General features: G+C 38.8%; 1 protein-coding gene across 10 annotated transcripts in view; it reads right to left on the bottom strand.

Annotated features, from left to right (window-relative positions):
• The window catches only part of PALLD (palladin, cytoskeletal associated protein), a 187,723-nt gene that overhangs the window by 21,824 nt on the left and 146,805 nt on the right, over positions 1-19,094 (bottom strand). For 7 of the 10 annotated variants that reach the window (XM_036382775.2, XM_036382780.2, XM_036382779.2 and 4 more), the window contains 3 exons: positions 17,114-17,806; positions 2,998-3,133; positions 527-628 (listed from right to left, as the gene is read on the bottom strand). In XM_036382775.2, the coding sequence (XP_036238668.1) occupies positions 527-628; positions 2,998-3,133; positions 17,114-17,806 (931 nt within the window). The remainder of the gene's footprint in view (positions 1-526; positions 629-2,997; positions 3,134-17,113; positions 17,807-19,094) is intronic. The other 3 variants (XM_036382782.2, XM_036382783.1, XM_036382784.1) reach the window with 1 other exon arrangement.

The raw sequence follows: 19,094 nt of genomic DNA, 5'->3' as shown, positions 1-19,094 counted from the left end.
AGAAAACCAAGAGATATCCATGACAGTTCCTCAGTTTTTATCAGGAGAATGTGCTTTGTGCAGCACCATAAGCAAACGAATGCTACACATTTCTGAATAGCAGCTCTGGCATCTAAACAATGGAGAGCATGTACCTGGCCTTTCAAGCAGACTTTCTGTTGTGGTTTTGGTCTGCACCCAAAAAGTGCCTATTATACAAATAAAGAGAAGATGGTTTCAAGATAGGAGATGCATTTCTGCCTTCAGAGACTTAAAGGTCAGGACAGAACAGGATAAACAGAAGAGTTTAGAGCAGAAAGGAGACATTCGAGAAGTCTCAGCCTTATGGAAAAACTGAGCCATGGACATGTGATCCTCCAGGTTATTTCACTAATAGATAACATATGACTTCTGTAATCAATAACCATCCTATCTTGTATATATTTATTGTCTTATGTAGGATTTTATTTTAATGACAATCAATAGTCAGTAAAAGAGAAAAGCTGAAAGGCATTTTGTCCTGTGAAACTGTAGAGTTATGTGGCACCTGTATTGCAGGATCTTCTTCTGGTTCCTGTATGTTGAAGACAGTTGCAGCACTGTCTGCTCCCAGCAATCGACGAGCCATTTTTTCCTCATATGTTAATCTCTGAACAAAAAATAAAAAGGACATGAGGGGGGAAGCAAAAGAAAGAAAAAAAAATAGTATTTTCCAATGACAAAGCAGTACACAGTAAGCAATGCTTAAAGTAATGTTGATAAAAGAGAGCAGCAATATATTTCTAACAGAAATTTTCTACCACAGATTGTAATGCATTTTTTTAGTATTACAAGTGGCTCTTTTGGCTTAAGCAACCCTTACACTGACTCTGCCATTTGTTTCCATCCTCATGCCAGGAACTTGGGTCGGAATGAGCAATAGGAACTGCTTAAATCATGGCCAACAGAAGAGGGCATATCAAATCGTCCCAAATCTTATCCAAGTCATTCTGCTCAGTTTTTACATTAGAACCACAAGGCAGAAAACACTGCCACAAAATGATAAGGAGATTCTACTCTACTTGAATATTTTGTCCAAAATACAGAAAAATGTATTCTTCAAGATTTTAAAATTTCTATTTCTTCTTACTCTTTCAGAAATTTAGCAGACAGCTTATAAAAGACAATTTACACTGAGAAAACAAATTAAAGGAAAATCTTAATGCATAAGCCAATTATTTCATTATTAGTTTTCTTCCTGCATTTACAAATGCATTTCAGACACTTTCCTACAAATCAACATTGCAAAAAAAATGCAAGTTTGTGGAAGACAAATTAATTTCATGGTGAAATACCTCATTTAAGGAGAAAAATGAAAACTGAATGAAGAATGGAAATTGTAAATATTACATCTACTGCATGTATGCTTTTTTAAAAAAAAATCTCATGTAATTAATTTTTGTCTTAATGTCATATTGCAGCTAAACTAGCAAGCTGAAACTCGTGGCAACTAGGTAGCAGTGTTGCCTCGGTTACAAGCATCTAAGGAAATCATGAACTTTTCTTCACTTATATTTCTTCTGCAGTCACTCCAAGTGCCCACTGCCATGATTACACATACAGAATTTACCCAAGACAGCAGGAATCTGCAAGGCAAAAGCCGCAAGGCAAGCACCAAAACAGAGTTTATTTAGTTCAAGCACCCACATCATCTGATCACAGTTGGTCTCTCTTTTTTTTTTATACCTTGGGCCATGTGGGCATTCTCAGGACATTCCATTCATTTGCCCAGGCCAAACATCTCCCTCACTTTCCAAAATAGGCATTGACAGTCATTCTCAGCCCACTTCCTTGGAAAAAACAGGAACTAATACACTCTGGCAGTGATTTTGCTTAACTGCTACAGAAAACTGCCAAATGCTGTGGAGTCAATGGAGAAAGGTAACAGAAGCAGCAGACACTCTGAACATTCTCCCTACTTCACTCCATTGACCTTATTAAGAACCAAAATCGAGCAATGTTGATAGACAGTCTGACTCAATGGGCTTTCTTGAACTACGCCACCACAGTTCACAGCTCAGACCTAGAAGCAAACTTAGTAAAATTCTGGGCATTGTCCTGAGAAATGTAAAATTCTACTTCCTTTCAAAGTGACACAAAGGCATCCCAAGGTATTCAGACTTTTAAAAAAATATTTTATTGACAAAACAGAGGTGACAGTTTACATTTTAAAAATTACTTTCCTCTTAGAAGAAATTCCTGCTTCAAAGATAGTGTCTTAATAACTGTAAAAAATTCTTAGGAAAGTTGCTTCTCATCAACTCTGAGCAGGAAGAATTTGGTATTTTATCTTTCATGTGTATCTTAAGTGCATAAAAAGGAACAGAGCTCTTTGTGGCTGTGCATTTCCATTACTTGATATGCTCATTTTACCTCATTTCTTGACTCCTCAAGCAGTTCATCAACCCTTGAGTCTGCAAGTTAGACTATGGGTTATTTCTGTTCTACTGGTCAAAATTCTATCAGTCAAAAAAGCCCCCCCCAGCTGCAGAATCTAATGATTCCTGATTCCTACTGGGTTGTTTTTCATGATGAACTGCCTTGTACCTCCCGTGATGTCCAGTTACCACCTACTGCTTCCCCCATCATCCAGTGGCTGGGCACAAGGTAGAATGAGCCTGGACTGAATCAGAGCTGTGCATATTCATCCACTCAGTAATGAACAGTCGAAAGCAAATGGCCCTTGAGGCTCAAAAAGTCATGGAGGTACAGACTGCGCAGGCTTCTTATGCAAATTCACCATTTTGGTGACTTCCATTGCTTTGTTGAGTCCAAGTAAAGTTGTCAAATAGGAGAAGGAATGATAGAACAAAATGTATCATTCCTTTTGGAAATGCAGTTTTGAAAGTTCAATTAAAAATTATAAATACATAAAAAGCAATCTACAAGAATTATTTTATATGTAGCATAGCTCAGAAACTACCAATGGTGCCCACCCTCATTCACTCCCATTCCCCAGGGTATTTTAGGTTTTTATACCGGTTGCCCGTTGTTCAAAAGGTCCTCTTTGAAGCGAAGTTTTCTCTCCAGATCCTGAATTACAGCATCCTTTGACCCTTGAATCTCTTCATCTGATGCTATCCTAGCAGTTCTGCCTGTTTTCTTGGGAAATCCTCTGCAAAACAGTACCAAAAAAATAATGAGCTTTACCTGAAGTAATTTGTACTTAGGAATGTATCTGGAATCAGTGTTATTAATGAAGAAAACAACATTGTGTCTTTGAAACTAGAGGTCTGACATCTTTCTTTCTATAGTGTCTCTACTAACTCACATTACTGATTAAATGGTTAGTTTAAGGACAAAGATGAAACTATCCTTTATTTGTGCTTTAGTTAAAATAGCTCTCAGGATTGCTTGGCAGTGGCTGTAAACACCATACACTCACAGATGAGCAGTGGCAATAAAGCAAAATGAGAGGAAACATGAAAGAAAAAGCATGACTAGATAAGTGGGGATGGAAGATAAACTAGGTTCCTGTGAAGTACCAGAATAAAGATCAGGAAGATGTAAGACAAGGCAGTTAATTATTAATTTCTTATGTTATTTATTAACTAATTCCTTGTAGCAACTTTGCAATAACTGCATAACTTAATGTTTATTCTTCATATCTCTGTGAACACATACCCATAAGGCAACACATAAATGTTATTGCTCTAAGAAGAGCCATTCACAGCCTGGGTTACACTGGGAAAAAGAAAAGTCATCCTTGTGAAGCAGTTCTCAGCAGCAAGATTTCCCAGTGGAATTGCAGCCATTTAGCAGTTCGCATTCACAGAGCTAATTTATTCCTCTTACCAGCTCACAGGATAGGATTGCACTTCCAGCAATTTTCACTCCCATTTTCTTAAACAGCACAGGAAATTTTATTTTTCCAGACTGCACTAATATTTAACATTTTACAGTAATGTTATGATGGCTTTATTGCTGGAAATGCCCAACATGGGTGGTTTCTACTGGAGATCAGCTGTTCTTAACACAGTTGTGAAGAAATCAGTATTGCTATCACATTTGAAACTTGTGGCACACTCCATTTCTCCAGTGAAGTCACACAGGATTGTTTAAAACTCTGATAACTGGTTCAATATTAGTTTACAGGGTCTTTATAACCTTGTTGAGTAAATAGGGCTCAGCCCCATTACATGTGAATGACATGGAAAACATGGAATTGAATCAGGTAAATAGACAAATTCAGATGACAGAGATAGGAAAAAAATCAGACTAGCATGTAATTGGCAAATTTATTTCCAATACCCAACTTAATAATTTAATTACCAGTGCCAAAATTCTAAACAAGAATCATAGATAACAAATTTTCTTGGATAATATTAAATTCTACGTTTCTATGGTTAGAGAGACTTCATTCTTCAGCAAGTGCTTTCAACGGTAATTTCCAGCATTAGAAAAAAATGAAAAAATACACATATACTCTCAAAAGCCAAGAAGGAAATTAAGTGAATAGATGCAGAAGACAATAGTTGTAAAATTCCTAACTAAAACATTTCATATTCCATTGTTGTAAGTAAATCCAAAATGTGAAAACAGTGAAGTTCTTGTAACAAGGACTGCATTTTTACATTAAATCCCAGCAGAAGAGCAGACATTTACCTAATTTCACAAACAGACATAGAACTACATCCCTTGCCCTAGAAATATTCATCTGTTAGCTGGTGACCACCAAGTAAAATAATTCCCTCAGCTTTCAGCTGAGGTCTTCTCAGTTACAGTAAGAAAGCAAGTCTCCTCCACTCTGTTTTGGGGAAGAGATAGGAAAACTGTCCCGTCTACAGGGAGCCAAGAGAATGTTAAGAGACAGGGATAAGGTCTCTTCCAGAAAGAGATGCCTCAATAAGTCCAGAAATTTGGTGCAGTAAATGTAAAGGAAGACATGGAAAGAAAATGGACAGGAGATGGTGGGAAGAGTGGATCAGAAGGGAATGTCCCTCAGGAAGGCTCAGCATCTGCTGGCAGGCGGGTGGGCAGGTGCCAGCTGCTTCTCCCCTTACAGTCCTTCCCTTCACCTCCCAGTCCTTAATCACCTAGGCCAGCATTGCCATGAAACCAAATTTTGTCACTTTTGAGACTACCTACCCCCCAAAGAAATTAAAAATCCCCAAACAAACAACAACGACACCACCCAAACAAAAGAAAACAAACCCAACCCAAAAATCAGCCAACTTCAAGGCAGCAATTTTCAAGTTTGGCTTCACCTTTGGCTTCACCTGTGCCAGCTTTTAATGGAGACATGCATCCTCCCTTGAAAATTTCAAGTAATACATTAAGAAACAGCTTTCATTCCTCATTCTCACAAATTTTATACTTGACTAATAAACAGAGTTTTTCCAGAAAAAGGCCTGCTTATGCTTGCTTATGCTACTCAATAGGCTGTAAAGGTGAAATGTACACTTCACCCAAGTAAGTCACAACAGTGTATGAAAAGAAGAATGAGCTACGTGCTTGGGAGTGGATTTCAAGTAAAGGATTTTCTGAAGCACTATTGATTATGTCTGAAAACAAAACCCCCTAAGCAAATACACACATTTTTCACAGGGAAATGAGTACCCAGAGAATTTAAAGTTAGTAAGTTCAACATCCACACTAAACACAGAAAAACAATATCACAGTCCATTTCTAAACAGAGTAGGGTAATAAGAAAATGAAAATTGAATCATGTCAAACCTGATGTTTATCTCTCTGTCAGGCTGAAGCGCGTGCAGATAGGCAACAAGAAGTAGCTTTAATACACTTCAGTTTATGGCTTCTGAGTTAGCCTTCAGGAGCTGCAGTAAGTTCCCTAGTAAATCAGGGAAACAGAGCCTGGCTGAAATTTCTATGATATGGCTGTGTAAAGCTATTCAGTCTGAATATTCAGCTATTCAGAGACAACCAGTGATTTCTTTTTCTATCAAACTGAAATAATATAGTCCAATGAAGCATTTCAAAGAGCTCTGTATACTAAGTTGAGCGCTTAGGATTTCAGCCTTAATTGGAAAAGTGAAATAGAGAAACACATTTCTCAAATTGGTTGATGACACTTAATTTGCAGAGGCTGTAATTCATTTGCAGGTAACAACTGCCACTTACAATAATCTTCATCATTTGTCTAGAGGTGTTCTAATGATGAAACTCAGGAAAATATTCAAAGCATGATAGTAATGCTAATGGAAAATTAGCATTAACATGTTAAGCATCTCTTGAGAATCTATGAGATTAAAACTTGGAAATGAACAGTATTATTTCAAAAGGGAAAGAAATATAATTCCAGGGCAGCCCAGTATAAGACATGAAATTGAGCTGTTTTCCTTTATTCCTTGCTATTAGACACTGAATCCAGTTTTACCACTGCACTTCAAGAAAAATACAGCAAACTGGAAAGTTTTAGAACAAGAAAACTACCAAATGGTTTTAAAAACATAGTGACAAACTATGTCACGCACAGAGAGGCAAAAATTCTTGTTTATTTAGTCAGGAAATTAGGAGAATGAAGATAGGCAAATCAAATGAAATGTCAGAAATCAGACAAAGCTGACATCAGAAAATGGCATTTAATCATTGTTCATGTCCATTGAGGATGATAAGTCACAATAACTTGAAGAAGAACAGGCCTAGCTTAGACACAAACAATGTAGAACTCTCCTTCCTCTACCCTACAACAGTGACATTTAAACGCTGGAGCAAGTTATGTAGCAAAGCTACATAGGAATTTTATTTAAGAACAAGGTATGCAAATATGACAGCAATGGACTGGGGATCCTGGGGAACTTTTAACAGGAGAGGCAGAGTCCTTAACAACCTTCCAGATCTCTGGTTTTGTGTCAGATGATCCCGAGCTCTGCACAGTCCATGTGGAAGTGTCACCCAAGACCTAGTCAAGGCAACTTGCTTGAAAAGTAGATTATCGTCCCTATAGTATTTAAGCAAGGAAGCAGTTGGTTTAAAAATTTAACAATAAAGGTGAGCACTGGTCAATTTCTTCAAATACCTTTGGAGAGCTCCTCTCTTCCTCTTTCAGTACTATTTTAAATTGGGACAAAAAACTCAAAGCAGTGCATAAGGAAACACAGCTCTTCCTGCAGATGCTCTGTTTCCACCCGCTCTTCAGAATCTCTTTCTCTAACTATATACACTTTAAAAACTGTCCAAATAGATACATGTGCGTATACATATATATATATATATATATATATATATATATATATATATGCATACATACATACCCCTCAGCAAGTTAACTCTTAAGACATACATTCTTGGGATGAATTTCAAAATGTCTACAAAGCAATGATAATAAATAGAAGGACTTTAGTAAATCTATCTTCCAAAGCACAGATCCTTTCAGCCTGAGTAATGGTTTACATGGCAAGACAGCCTGGCAGCAAACTTTCTTCAGCTGCTTTTGCAAATATTTTCCACCATCCTTACATGCCCTTATCTGGATGCATTTAGCTCCAAAGATTTGTGTCCTCAGTGACGCATGAGCTTTCTTTCTGTCTTCTCTCTGGGATAATATCAAACAAAAAAAATCTGCCAATTCATTTATGTATTCGTATGTTCATTCTTTGCCCCAGGCAAATTTCAGATTTGCTGCATTAAGCTAGCAAGAGACAGCGTATTTCAGGCTATTGACAGCATCAGTCTCGAGCACACAACCACCACCACAAATGTGCAGAGAAATGAACAGGCTCGAGAAGTAGGCTGCAACTCATATGGATTTTAAGCACCTCTGAAATACACATCACCTAAGTCAGTGGGGGCTTGAATCCAGGTGTAGATAAAAGCACAAATGTTTGAATTCTTTTGGTCAGAAAGGGTGTAATGAAATTGCCAAAACTGTCATCTTAATTCACACAGAGATTTTTGACAGCAAAGATTTTTGCAGCCTCGGCTTGGCTCTCCTTAGTTTTGAATATTTGCCCTGACATTTGTTTAGAATGAAAGCCAAACCAGCAGTACTTTTTATGTTTTAATTACACGGAGTGCATGCTGGATGCAATTCTCTCTTTTTCTATGTACCTTTACAGTGTAAACAAGGGCAACAGGCTGGCTGTTGTTATCCTTCCAAGAACAAATTCCTGTTTGCAGCCAATATGGCTTAGTTTCACAGAAATCCAAATTAATTCTCTGGTACTGAGGTAATGAACAGTTACTGTATTTTTTTTCCTTTCAAACTAAAGCCTTCCAAAAATACAGCTAATTCCTGCTCACTTCACACATTTTTAACTTACTGTAAAAGCAAAGTTACTACCAGCACTGTAACAGGTCACAAACTTTGAAGCTGCAGCTGTATAATAAAATTGGTTTAGTCTGATCTTGTCATACATGCTGTGGAGACCAGGAGCTTCAGCTGTGTCCAGTAATGTGATGTTACATGCATCTGAATGAAGGGAATGCCTGAAGAGCAGACCTGACTAAGGATGACTTCCAGCAAATGGAACAAATGTAACAAAAGTTCAATTATTTCTACCAGTGTTCTGAAACTGTGGTTGAAAAAAATAAATCATGTCTCAGCATTGGATAGGGTTAAGACAGAAATGAACAATATAAATTTCAGAACATCTTTGATCCCTCTTAATGTTTAGATAACAAAGAGTACAACTCACCTACAAAGTGCATGATTGCTTCCATTTTTTTTTCCTCTAAAGCTTATGTTTAAAAATGCATTTTTACTCATGAAAAGAAGAATTACTACTTTTTCATTCCCCTGTTCAGTTCCTTCCCCTCCTGAGCAAGCTATCTCTCTGCCTCATGCTGCACTGGTTACTGTAGCTACATAAGCACCATTTGCCTTTCAAAAGATGTGCATATATTTTGACATCAAATCAAAAATCAAATGCCTATTTTGTAATCTGAATTTCTGATTGTTCCCACCAGTATGCTGGAACTGACGGTCAAGAAGAAATAACTAAAGCATCAACTGCTTTAGGTAGAAAAGGCTGGCACAATCCTCATAGTCCTGAAATCTTTAGAAGAACAGGTAACTGTGAGAAGCATGCAAAGAAAAAGCTACACTGGACTGGGAAAAGGTGTCATATTCAAAATATCAACTAATTTCAGTTGATGTGGTGTTACTGGTTAAGGTCTCTGCAGCTATCAAGCATTGTACCTGGCTTTTACATTCACAGATGTTTTTGTGGCATTCAGATCTGTTTAAAATAAAGAAGTTATAAAATTAAGTCCCCTGAAAAGAAAAACCTGCAGACCAAAACAAGCATCAAAGCCATGCTGTGAACAGCCTCTCTGTCTTTTCAATAGGAAAATACATGTACTAATTATCTTAGTTCAGTTCACTGCCATCTTCAATATTCTTAAGTAGCTGCAAATACCATTTTGAAAAAGAACTGGATTATGCATATCTTGAAAATTAATACTTCCAGATGCAATGACTGTCAGGATACTGTTATTTTGGCTAATGTCTGAGTGTCTCCATGTTACCTCCTTGAGCTCTACTTTTGCACAGCTTTATTTGATTAGATCTGGGGCACAACCTGGATTTCTAAGTTCAAGTGGAACAAATATGCAGTCATCATATCTCAGAAAAGCTGATATGGATATGTATTTTATGATAAGCATGTGCAAAACCGAAGTCCCCAATATGAGCTGTTTCTTAGCACAACCAATAGGAACCGGTCTAATATCACAGCTAAACCCCTCATGTGTTGGTATAATAGCCACAAGTACTATCCAAGCTATGGGAAAAGAAAATTTTCAAGAACATTTAAACAAAAATTGTTTAATGGACAGGAGCAATAGCTTAACAAAATTGGAGGTTGAGAATGAATGCAATATTCATTGCATTCATTCTCTGATATTTTCTGGAATTTTTCCAGTTACAGCAATACTTGCCTTTAGATATGTTTTCCCAATATGTTATCTGGGAATATCTCCAGGTATGACTGAATAGGCAGCAAAGAGAGATGAGTTCTCTCTCATAAGCAAGGAAAACACCCTGACCTGTCTTCTCAGTTTGATGTTGGAGTTCTTAATCAAGGTACTTTCTTCTATGCATCATGATTTTCACATCAATCCTACTGTAGATAACCTCCATTTTTAAAAAGTTGTGGCAAGCATAACTTACAGAAAGTCCCATCTACATAAGACAGCCCTGCAGTTTACTCTAAAATGAAAGCTGGCTTTTGTGCTGGGAGAGTGTTGAAGGCTGTAAGATAAAAAGATAGAGAAGTGTATTTCTCCTCAGAGTGGTCACCATCATTGCCAGTTGACTAAAGGAACATGACAATTACTAAAATATTTGTTTCAATTCCATTTGAGACAGAATGCAATGGACAAATCACAGTACACAGCTTCAAGAACAGACCAGTAGCTCTGATTCAAAGAGAAAAAAGTGCAATCTCTTTCTGATCTTGCTTTTCTCATGATTCCCACATAATCTCCTTTATGATTTGGATTTAATGTTCTAAAGGTCACTGAGACAGCAGTTAAATTTTTTGCAGAATTATAAAAGCAGCTTATTTAATTACCTTCTACAAGGTAATTGTACAAGGTTTTCCATTTTCCATCCTTTTCCAGAAAGTAGTAACTCAATATTCATGTTCTTTCACCAATTCTATACAGTCATATTTTTTTCCTGTTCTTAACTAAGGTAGTATTACTGAAGATATCTACTTTAAGAAAAGGTCTGCTTTAAGGAAAATCATTAATTTTTAAAGTTGTCTTCAAAAGGATATATGTATAGCTAACAATATTTATTTTTTATACTTAGAAAGAGATCCCATTTCTCCAAGATAATTCCACATCCTCTATTGGCAGGTTTTATACTTTTTAAAAGCAAATATTCACTAAATAAGTAGTCAACAAATCCTTCTCATGGGATTACTTGTGCTTTCACAAATGCTCATGTAAACATATAATTTATGTGTTTAGCTAGAACTTTTAGGTATCCTTATCTCTATTCCTTCACGTGTAACTTTTTGATTTTTTTCTAGGAACAGTGAGATCATTTTCTAGCTTCTACAAACTTAACTGTGAACTAACCCTCTGTTGTATGTTTCTGTCACATTAACTCTCTTCCCTGAAAGTGGTTTGTAACCAAAAGCTAATCTGAATACAACAGATCCACCAACCCTAGAGTTTTCTTTAGGTAAAGAAGGAAAGAACTGAGATTTTTAAGAACAGTGTTCAACAGACTTACTCCAGCCAAGTTTTACCTCAGAAATTACTGACAAGTGCTCATAATTCCCTTAAGTACTTAATTAGCTATGCAGTTCCACCAGCACTTTTCTTCTGCTTAATAACACAATGCTTTAGCAAGACCTGAAGTCTACCAAATCTATTCCATTAATAAAAAAGGTTATTGCCAAAGCTTGTTCAATTAATTCCACCATAGCCACAGCTTGAAAATACTGGTCACTATAAAGTGTCTAGAGCTTACTGGAAAATTGAGATAAAATTTATTCAAGGGAAACACTCACCATATTGTTGCAAATAAATGCTTAAAATATTTAAAGATTGATTAGTAGGTATTAATGTCCAAATAAAATGTAGTAAATTCACAAGTAGTTATTCCCATAATACACACAAGACTGTAAGACCACATGCTATTAAAAAAAAATCCAAAACAACCAAACCACAAACTCCATTCCAAAGAAATTAACAATTCCCACTGCAATGTTTCCAAATCTATCCAAATTTAACTGGAAAGAATATTCATTGGTTCAAACTAGTTTAGCTATGCAGTCACTTCCACAGAATCTCAGGGTTCAAAACCAAGGAAAATTTTGAAACATTAGCATGGTATTTACTGTTCATGGGCCCACAGAATACCAGAATTGAAGAGAGGGTTAGAAATGTTTTTACAGAATCACAGAATATTCTGAGTTGGAAAGGACCCACAAGAAAAACTGAATCCAACTCCTGGCCACACACAGGACACCCCAAGAGTTACAGTGTGTGCTTGAGAGCATTGTCCAAATACTCCTTGAATCCTGTCAGCCTTGGTGCTGTTACCACTACTCTGAGGAGCCTGTTCGAGTGCCCAACCACCCTTTGGGTGTAGACCAAGTATCCAACCTAAACCTGCCCTGACTCAGCATCTGGCCATTCCCTTGGGTCCTGTCACTGATCACCACAGAGGAGAGATCAGTGCCTGCCCCTCCTCTTTCCCTCACAAGGAAGCTGCAGACTGCAGTGAGGTCTCCCTCAGTTGTCTTTACTCCAGGCTGAACAGACCAAGTGATCTCAGCCACTCCCCATATGGCTTCCCCTCAAGGTCTTTCACCATCTTCATTGCCCTCCTCTTGACTCTCTCTAATGGCTTAATGTCTTTTTTGTATTGTGGTGTCCAAAACTGCACACAAGACTTGAGGTGAGGCCACCTGAGTGCAGAGCAGAGCAGGACAATCCCCTCCTCCTTTCCCGGCTGGGGATGCTGTGCCTGATGCCCACCAGTGCAAAGCAGGCCCTCCTGGCTGCCAGGGCACAATGACTTTCCATCAATCAGGACCCCCAGTCCCTTTCCAAAGAGCTGCTCTCAAGCCTCTCATCACCCAGTCCTCTTGTATATCCAGAGTTGCCCTGTCCCAGGTGCAAAATCTAGCACTTGCCTTCATTAAACTTCATACAGTGGGTGATTACTCAACCCTCTAATTTGTCAAGATCTCTCTGTAGGGCCTCTTTGCCCTCAAGGTAGTTGACAGTTCTCCCCAGTTTAGTATCACCAGAAAATCTACTTAGTATTCCTGTGAGTTCTGCATCTAAGTAATTTATGAAGAGCACTGGCCCTACACTGGAGCCATGTGGAACCCCATTGGTGACTGTTTGCCAGCCTAATGTAACTCTATTTACTGGAATTCTTTGTGCCTGACCCAAGAGCCAGCTGAGCATCCATCATATGATGTACTGATCCAGCTGAATGCTGGACATGTTGTCCAGAAGGACACCGTGAAAGACAGTATTGAGAGCTCAACCGAAGTCCAAAGAGATTACATGAACAGGCTTCCTTTGCTCAGCTAGGTGGGTTACCTTGTCATAAATGGAAATAAAGCTAGTGAAACAGGGCTTTCCCCTGATGAAGCCATTCTGGCCAATGACTGCATGATCCTTCAGGTGTTTTTCAGTAACTCCAAGAGTAATCTTCTCCATAATTCTACCAGGCACTGAAATGAGACCGACAGACCTGTAGTTTCCTTCATGCTGTTCTTGAAAACTGGGACAACATTAGCCAGCATCGAGTCAAGTGGGACCTCTGCAGATTCCCAAAACAGTTCAAAAAGACATTGAGAGAAGTCTTGTAATGACATCAGCCAGCTCTTTGAGGATTCCAGGATGAATCCCATCAGGCCTCATAGACTTACAGGGATCCAGCTGGAGCAGTGATTCCCTCACAAGTTCAGAGTTGACTCTAAGTTTATAATTCTCAGAATCCTCATCCTTCAGCTGAGGGCACTGAGACCCCCATAGTCCATGACTGGTTCTGAAGACTGAAGAGAGCATTAACCCTCTCTGCCTTGTCTATGTCCCTGTTCGTATGGTGAACATACTCATAATTTAACAAGTCACTGTTATTTCTGGACTGCCTTTTGCAACTAGCATATTTTTAAAAGTTCTTTTTATTGTGCTACACAGTACTGACTAGCTTCAGCTCTAATTGAGCTTTTCCCTCACAATTTTCTCCCCATAGAGGAGAGCAGCATCTCTGTAGTCCTCCCATGTCACCTTGCTTCTGCTGGTCAAACATTTACTTTTTTTTTGCCTTACCTCTAGAAGAAGATCCTGCCTAGCCAAGTTGGCCTTCTGCCTCACCTGCTTTTCCAACATTTTGGAATTGCCTGCTCCTGAGCCCATAGGAGGTGTTGCTTAAAAAGTCACCAGTAGTGATGGACCCCAGCACCATCAAAAACATTTTCCCAGAGGACCTTACTCATTTTTTCCCTAAGCAGTCTGAAGTTTTAAATCCAATTGCTTTGTGGTTGCTGTGGCCAAGACAACCACCAATTTCCACTTCAGTCATAAGATTCTCTCTATTAATGAGCAGCAGATCAAGGAGGACATCTTACTGAGTTGGCTCTCTTAGTGTCTGCACCATGTAGTGATCATCCAGGTGTTTATGAACCTTCTGGACCTGCTTGTATTACCTGTATGGTATTCACTAACATTTGCCAAGTTGAAGTCCCCCATAAGGATAAGAGTGGTTAACTTAGAGATGTTCCTTAGTTCTTTAAAGAATAACTTATCAGCATCACCATTCTGGATAGGAGGTTTATAGTAGACTCCCATGATGACATTTGCATTACTTGTTTGTCCCTTAATCCTTATCCAGAGGCTTTTGACCATGCCATTGCCAACTGTAAGCACCATTCATTCCAGACCCTCTATTACATACAGTGCCAACCTCCCTGCCTCTCCTGCCCTGCCTATCCCCCCTGAAGAGCCTGTAACCATCCTTCATGGCACACCAGTCCCAGGACTCATTGCATTATGCCAATCATGTCATCTCTCTGGGGCTGGGCCAAAGCTTTTAGCTCCTCTTGCTTTGTCCTGCATCTGCTTGGATAGATTTCTCTTTTCAGTAGAAAAAATATGATACATGCATGGGAAAGGAAATGACCAAAGAAAGCTAATGAAGGAAGGTTTGACTCCAAGAGGAGTAACAAAGACTATTGGCTTGTATACAGCTACAGAGAACTTTACTGGTGCTGCCTTTGACCATTTCCAAAAATAACTGCCTGCACCTGCAATGTTTATTACTTAACATTTATTCTGCTCCTATCACAACACAAAACTGAAAAAAAATATGCGTACCAAGTTCTGCTTTTGAGGAGCAGATCTGTGGTTGTGCCAAGATTTAGCAATGACAAAGTCTTTGAAGATAAATGGCTTGACTAGTATTTCAGCTGCTGAGCAAAACTTTGAATGCAACAATTTATTTCTTGCACCCAGTCTGTAAAGCACACTGTCAGGAAACAGCATCATAATTTTCAACCAATAGATCTTGGAGGTCATGGCAAAATGGTGAGACTACAGGCTGAAGTTATGGAATAGTGTATGAAGCTCAGAAACTATGTCTCGGATAGAGAAATGTGCTGAAGAGGACTTGTGAGGATGGAGCAAAAAACAAAGGAAAAGAAGCAAAAAGTAAAAGGGGCCAAAAAAAGAATTGAGGCTATAGCATAAAGCAGAAGAGGCCTAAAGCTGAGTGGGAAATGGAGGCCAGGGGAAGAACTGCTCAGGAGTGGTATTAGAATTACGGGAAACAAAGTAATTTACTCAGCAAGACACACCAGACATTAACCTACACAGTAACATGAAAAAGAAGAAGCCAGGGAAAAATTGGCATCAAAGATATATAACAATAGATTATGGCTTTTCTGCATCACACAGTACATATTTTACCATGTTTTAACGTTATAATTCAGATGACAAATGCTCACTGTGTATGTATATATACATACACACATATATATACACACATAAATTATACACACATACATTCAGTACAGTTAACACGATCCAGCTCCCATCTGGACTTTATTTCCTGAGGGAATGCAGAAAAACAGCCAACTACCTCATCCTCAGCTCAGACCCTGAGGTTGCTGCCTTGTTGGGTGGGGGAAGGAGGAATATAGATAGACACACCATCATGTGCATACCCAGACTAGCTGCTGCACTTGGGGAAGTGAGGGGCATGGTGAAGGGGGAAGAATCTTTGCAGAGTTGTTTCTCCGTCCAAAGATCAAAGGGAATGAGGAAGAACATAACTAATGCTTCAAGAGAGAACATGTATCCATAAGCACAGAGTAACAGGGAAAGAGGGACACAGCAGAGGCTCAAGCTGCTGCTATTACCCTCACAGCACACAGAGGTGAGGCTCAAAAATGAATCCAGCTCTTGTCAGAGCTGTATAGCTGGACTAGAACCCTTTCTTGGAAAATCAAGGGTAATAGCAGGCTTCAGTGGGCTGCGCTTACTGGTCAAGCTGTCAGTAAATTAATCATGCAATTTTCAGTGCTCAGTATCAATAGTAAAACTCAGCCAGTGCAAAGGACACAGTAAAACAGAAAATCACAACTGTGATGACTGCAAGGGCAAATTGCAGTATTTATTAATTTTTCTCCTAAAAACATTTCATAGCCAGACTCCATAATGAGCTATATGAAACAAATCAAGATAAAGAAATGCTTTTTAAAACAGATACATGACTTATTACTTAGATATCTGTCCTCTTTCTTCTTTCTCTTCCTTTTCATATCTTGGATTGAAATAACAGAATTTCCCACTGCAACAGTATGTAGCTGAGCAAGTCACCTAGATACTGTAGATATGTTTAGACAAACTTCTGGACAAAGTTATAAATAAGCCTTGGATACAGCTATTTTCATTTTTGTTCTTCAGCATGTCTCTTTGTTCTCTAAGGATGGAATGAGAGTCTAGTGCCAGTAGAAAGAAAAACTGATCTATGATGGGAGCTAACATGCTCCAAAATACTATTTTGGCCTTTAAAGAAGACAAAAGGGGAAAATAAGTGAGTGGAGTTGTTAGGGATAGGGATTCTGTTTGTTTTTATGCACTGCTATTTTAAATCCCTCTGTAAACACTTTCCCAAGCTTCCTCAGAACAAAATCTCTAGCTGAAGTCAATGAACTGTTATGGCCACTTTGTTATCAGATGCATACTTTAATACCTTGTATTTTCAGTATCACAAAGCTATAAGGACTTCTGAAAGATATACTCTTACTTGAAATTTCTCTACCTGCAGATGTAATAGGAACAGAAACTGCAAATATCACTGAATACGTGACTTTAAAAGAACTGGGCCATGAGAAGGGTTTTCTTGGATCTCCTTTCACTGCCCTGGGCCCGCAGAGCCTTTTGCTTCTGCTTTTACATGTTCTCAAACTCCAGTTTAAAGCTTCAGCTTCTCATCTTTTGTGCTCCTACTGTAGGGCTCTTTCAGAATCTCACTTCTGTGAGGGCTAAAAAACTATCTCACATCTTGAGCACAGAAGCACTTGCAATTTATTCACACATCTCTCCCTCTCAGATAACTGCTAACAGCAAAGGACCCTAGAAAAGTACAAATGAAGCAAGTGCAATAATCTTTACAATCTGCAGTACATCAAGGAGCTCATCAGCTGATACTTACGGAGGCGTCACTCCTTTCGGGAGGCCTAATGCGTTGACAGAAATGGGTGGTGGCTGGGATGGCAGCATGGAGCTGAGAAAAGCTGCTGGAGACTGGCTGGAATTAGGAAATCTTGGAGTTGGAGACAGGCTGTGGGAAGGTGAAGAAAGTGAAGGAAGAGGAGGGGGTGGAGGAGGTGGAAGTGGAAAGGAATCACACACTGGATATGTCGCTGTTGGACTAAAGACAGGTGGAGGTGGGGGTGGAGGGGATGGAGAAGAAGGAGACCAGGCATATTCCCCTTCTGGAGCAAACTGCTGAGAGAAGGGAGGAACTGGCACTCTCCCAAACTGTTTCTGAGAAGCAGTTGGAGACATAGGAGAAGGAAGGCTAGATGTGGATGACCCAGAAGATGGAGTCACGTAACCTGAAGCAGGGCTGATGTTCTGGGCAGCAATGAACTGCTTAGGCCGAGCATAGTTGAAGGAGCTGGAAGACTGCATGGTTGGGGAAGTATGAGAGTTAAGAATACTCATTGGCACAGGAGAGGTGGCAGACTGGCTGGACTCAAGCTCCTGGAAGGAGGGGGGAGGAGGAAAGGAAGGAGAAGAGGGAGGGTGCTGATGATCAGGTTGCTGTTGGTGACGATACCACTGTCCACTTTCTTGTTCCAGACGAATTTGGTTCTGCAGCTGCTGTATTTTTTGGGGGTCCCTGCGGGAAGGAAAAATAGACAAAAAGATGATCAGACATGCAATTCTGGCTGGAGAGGAGGTAAAAGTTCCACTGGTCTATGGTCCAGGAAAATTGAAAGAGAGGGAAAGTTCAAAGCATTTACACATGTTGAATAGCCCCACTTCTTCAGAGTTAACACATGGCTACAAAAGTCCATTTTTTTGTCCTCAAGATGAAGGAAAAAGGGTATGCATAATAGAATTTAACAGAACCATCAATTCTTCAAAAAGGTAAATTATATGGCAATGTGAAGCACTTAGGATATTTTAAAGGCACAATCCAGATAATGGAATTCAAGGTAAAAGCACTGAAACTCTTAACAAGGTTTCTTTTTGGTTCTTGTGATTTTTTTTCAACGGCCCCATTCAAATGATAAGGCTGAAATATTTACCAAGTAACAACTTCAGCCGTAGCTGAATTTCTACTGTAGCCTCTGTGGGCCAATCAGACAGACCTAATTACAGCCATACTTTTAATGAAGTACTTGGAGACAAGGGACCAACTTCTGTGTTAGAACCATCCATGTACGTAGATGAGCAAAGACTTCTGAGAAACATCTGTAACCTAGGGAAGCTGTGAACTGAGCTTCCCCAGGTCTTTAGTCTCACTTTTTCTCCCCAGTTTTATTTTCAACTGTAGGTCCTGAGACGAATCTTAGTAGATACTTAATATAGTTCTGGGGCTATCAGCTTAAATGGAAGTAAGAATTTAATTTAGAAATTCAGAAATTCACTGGAAGAAGAGACTAAAAAAGTTAATATGCAGGAGCACTCAGAACTCTTAATTAAGGGGAAAAAAATGAAAGAAAAAAGTAAAATATTCAGCACTGAAGCAAATCAGAACTGGGGGGTTTTTTGGTCTCAATACAGCTGTTTGAAAGACATTAAGCTCAAAATTAACTGTGGTCTATCATGTGACAATACATCAGACTAGCTTGCTTGAAATTGTCCTTTTTCTGATGGAAAACATAACTTTATCTCAATACTCCAAATATCCACAAAGTTTCAGCATATGCACATATACCTTTTCTGTATATTTAATATATAAATACTTTATTGTATACAAGTATGTCATTGTTTATATATAATTTAGGTCATCTAAGCAGACATTTTAGAAGCAGTTTGCCTAATGCATGGCATATGAATGTATGATTCTGGTACAACAATATACTTTTGTTGATAGCAACAAAATTAGAAATGGTAATACCATCATATTTTCCACTTGAAGATTAATTTTGATATTCCAACCATCTACATTTCCCAGAAAA

Source organism: Molothrus ater, chromosome 4, assembly GCF_012460135.2.
Source record: "Molothrus ater isolate BHLD 08-10-18 breed brown headed cowbird chromosome 4, BPBGC_Mater_1.1, whole genome shotgun sequence".
Lineage (NCBI taxonomy): Eukaryota > Metazoa > Chordata > Aves > Passeriformes > Icteridae > Molothrus > Molothrus ater.
This window is presented reverse-complemented; position numbering and strand designations above follow the sequence as displayed.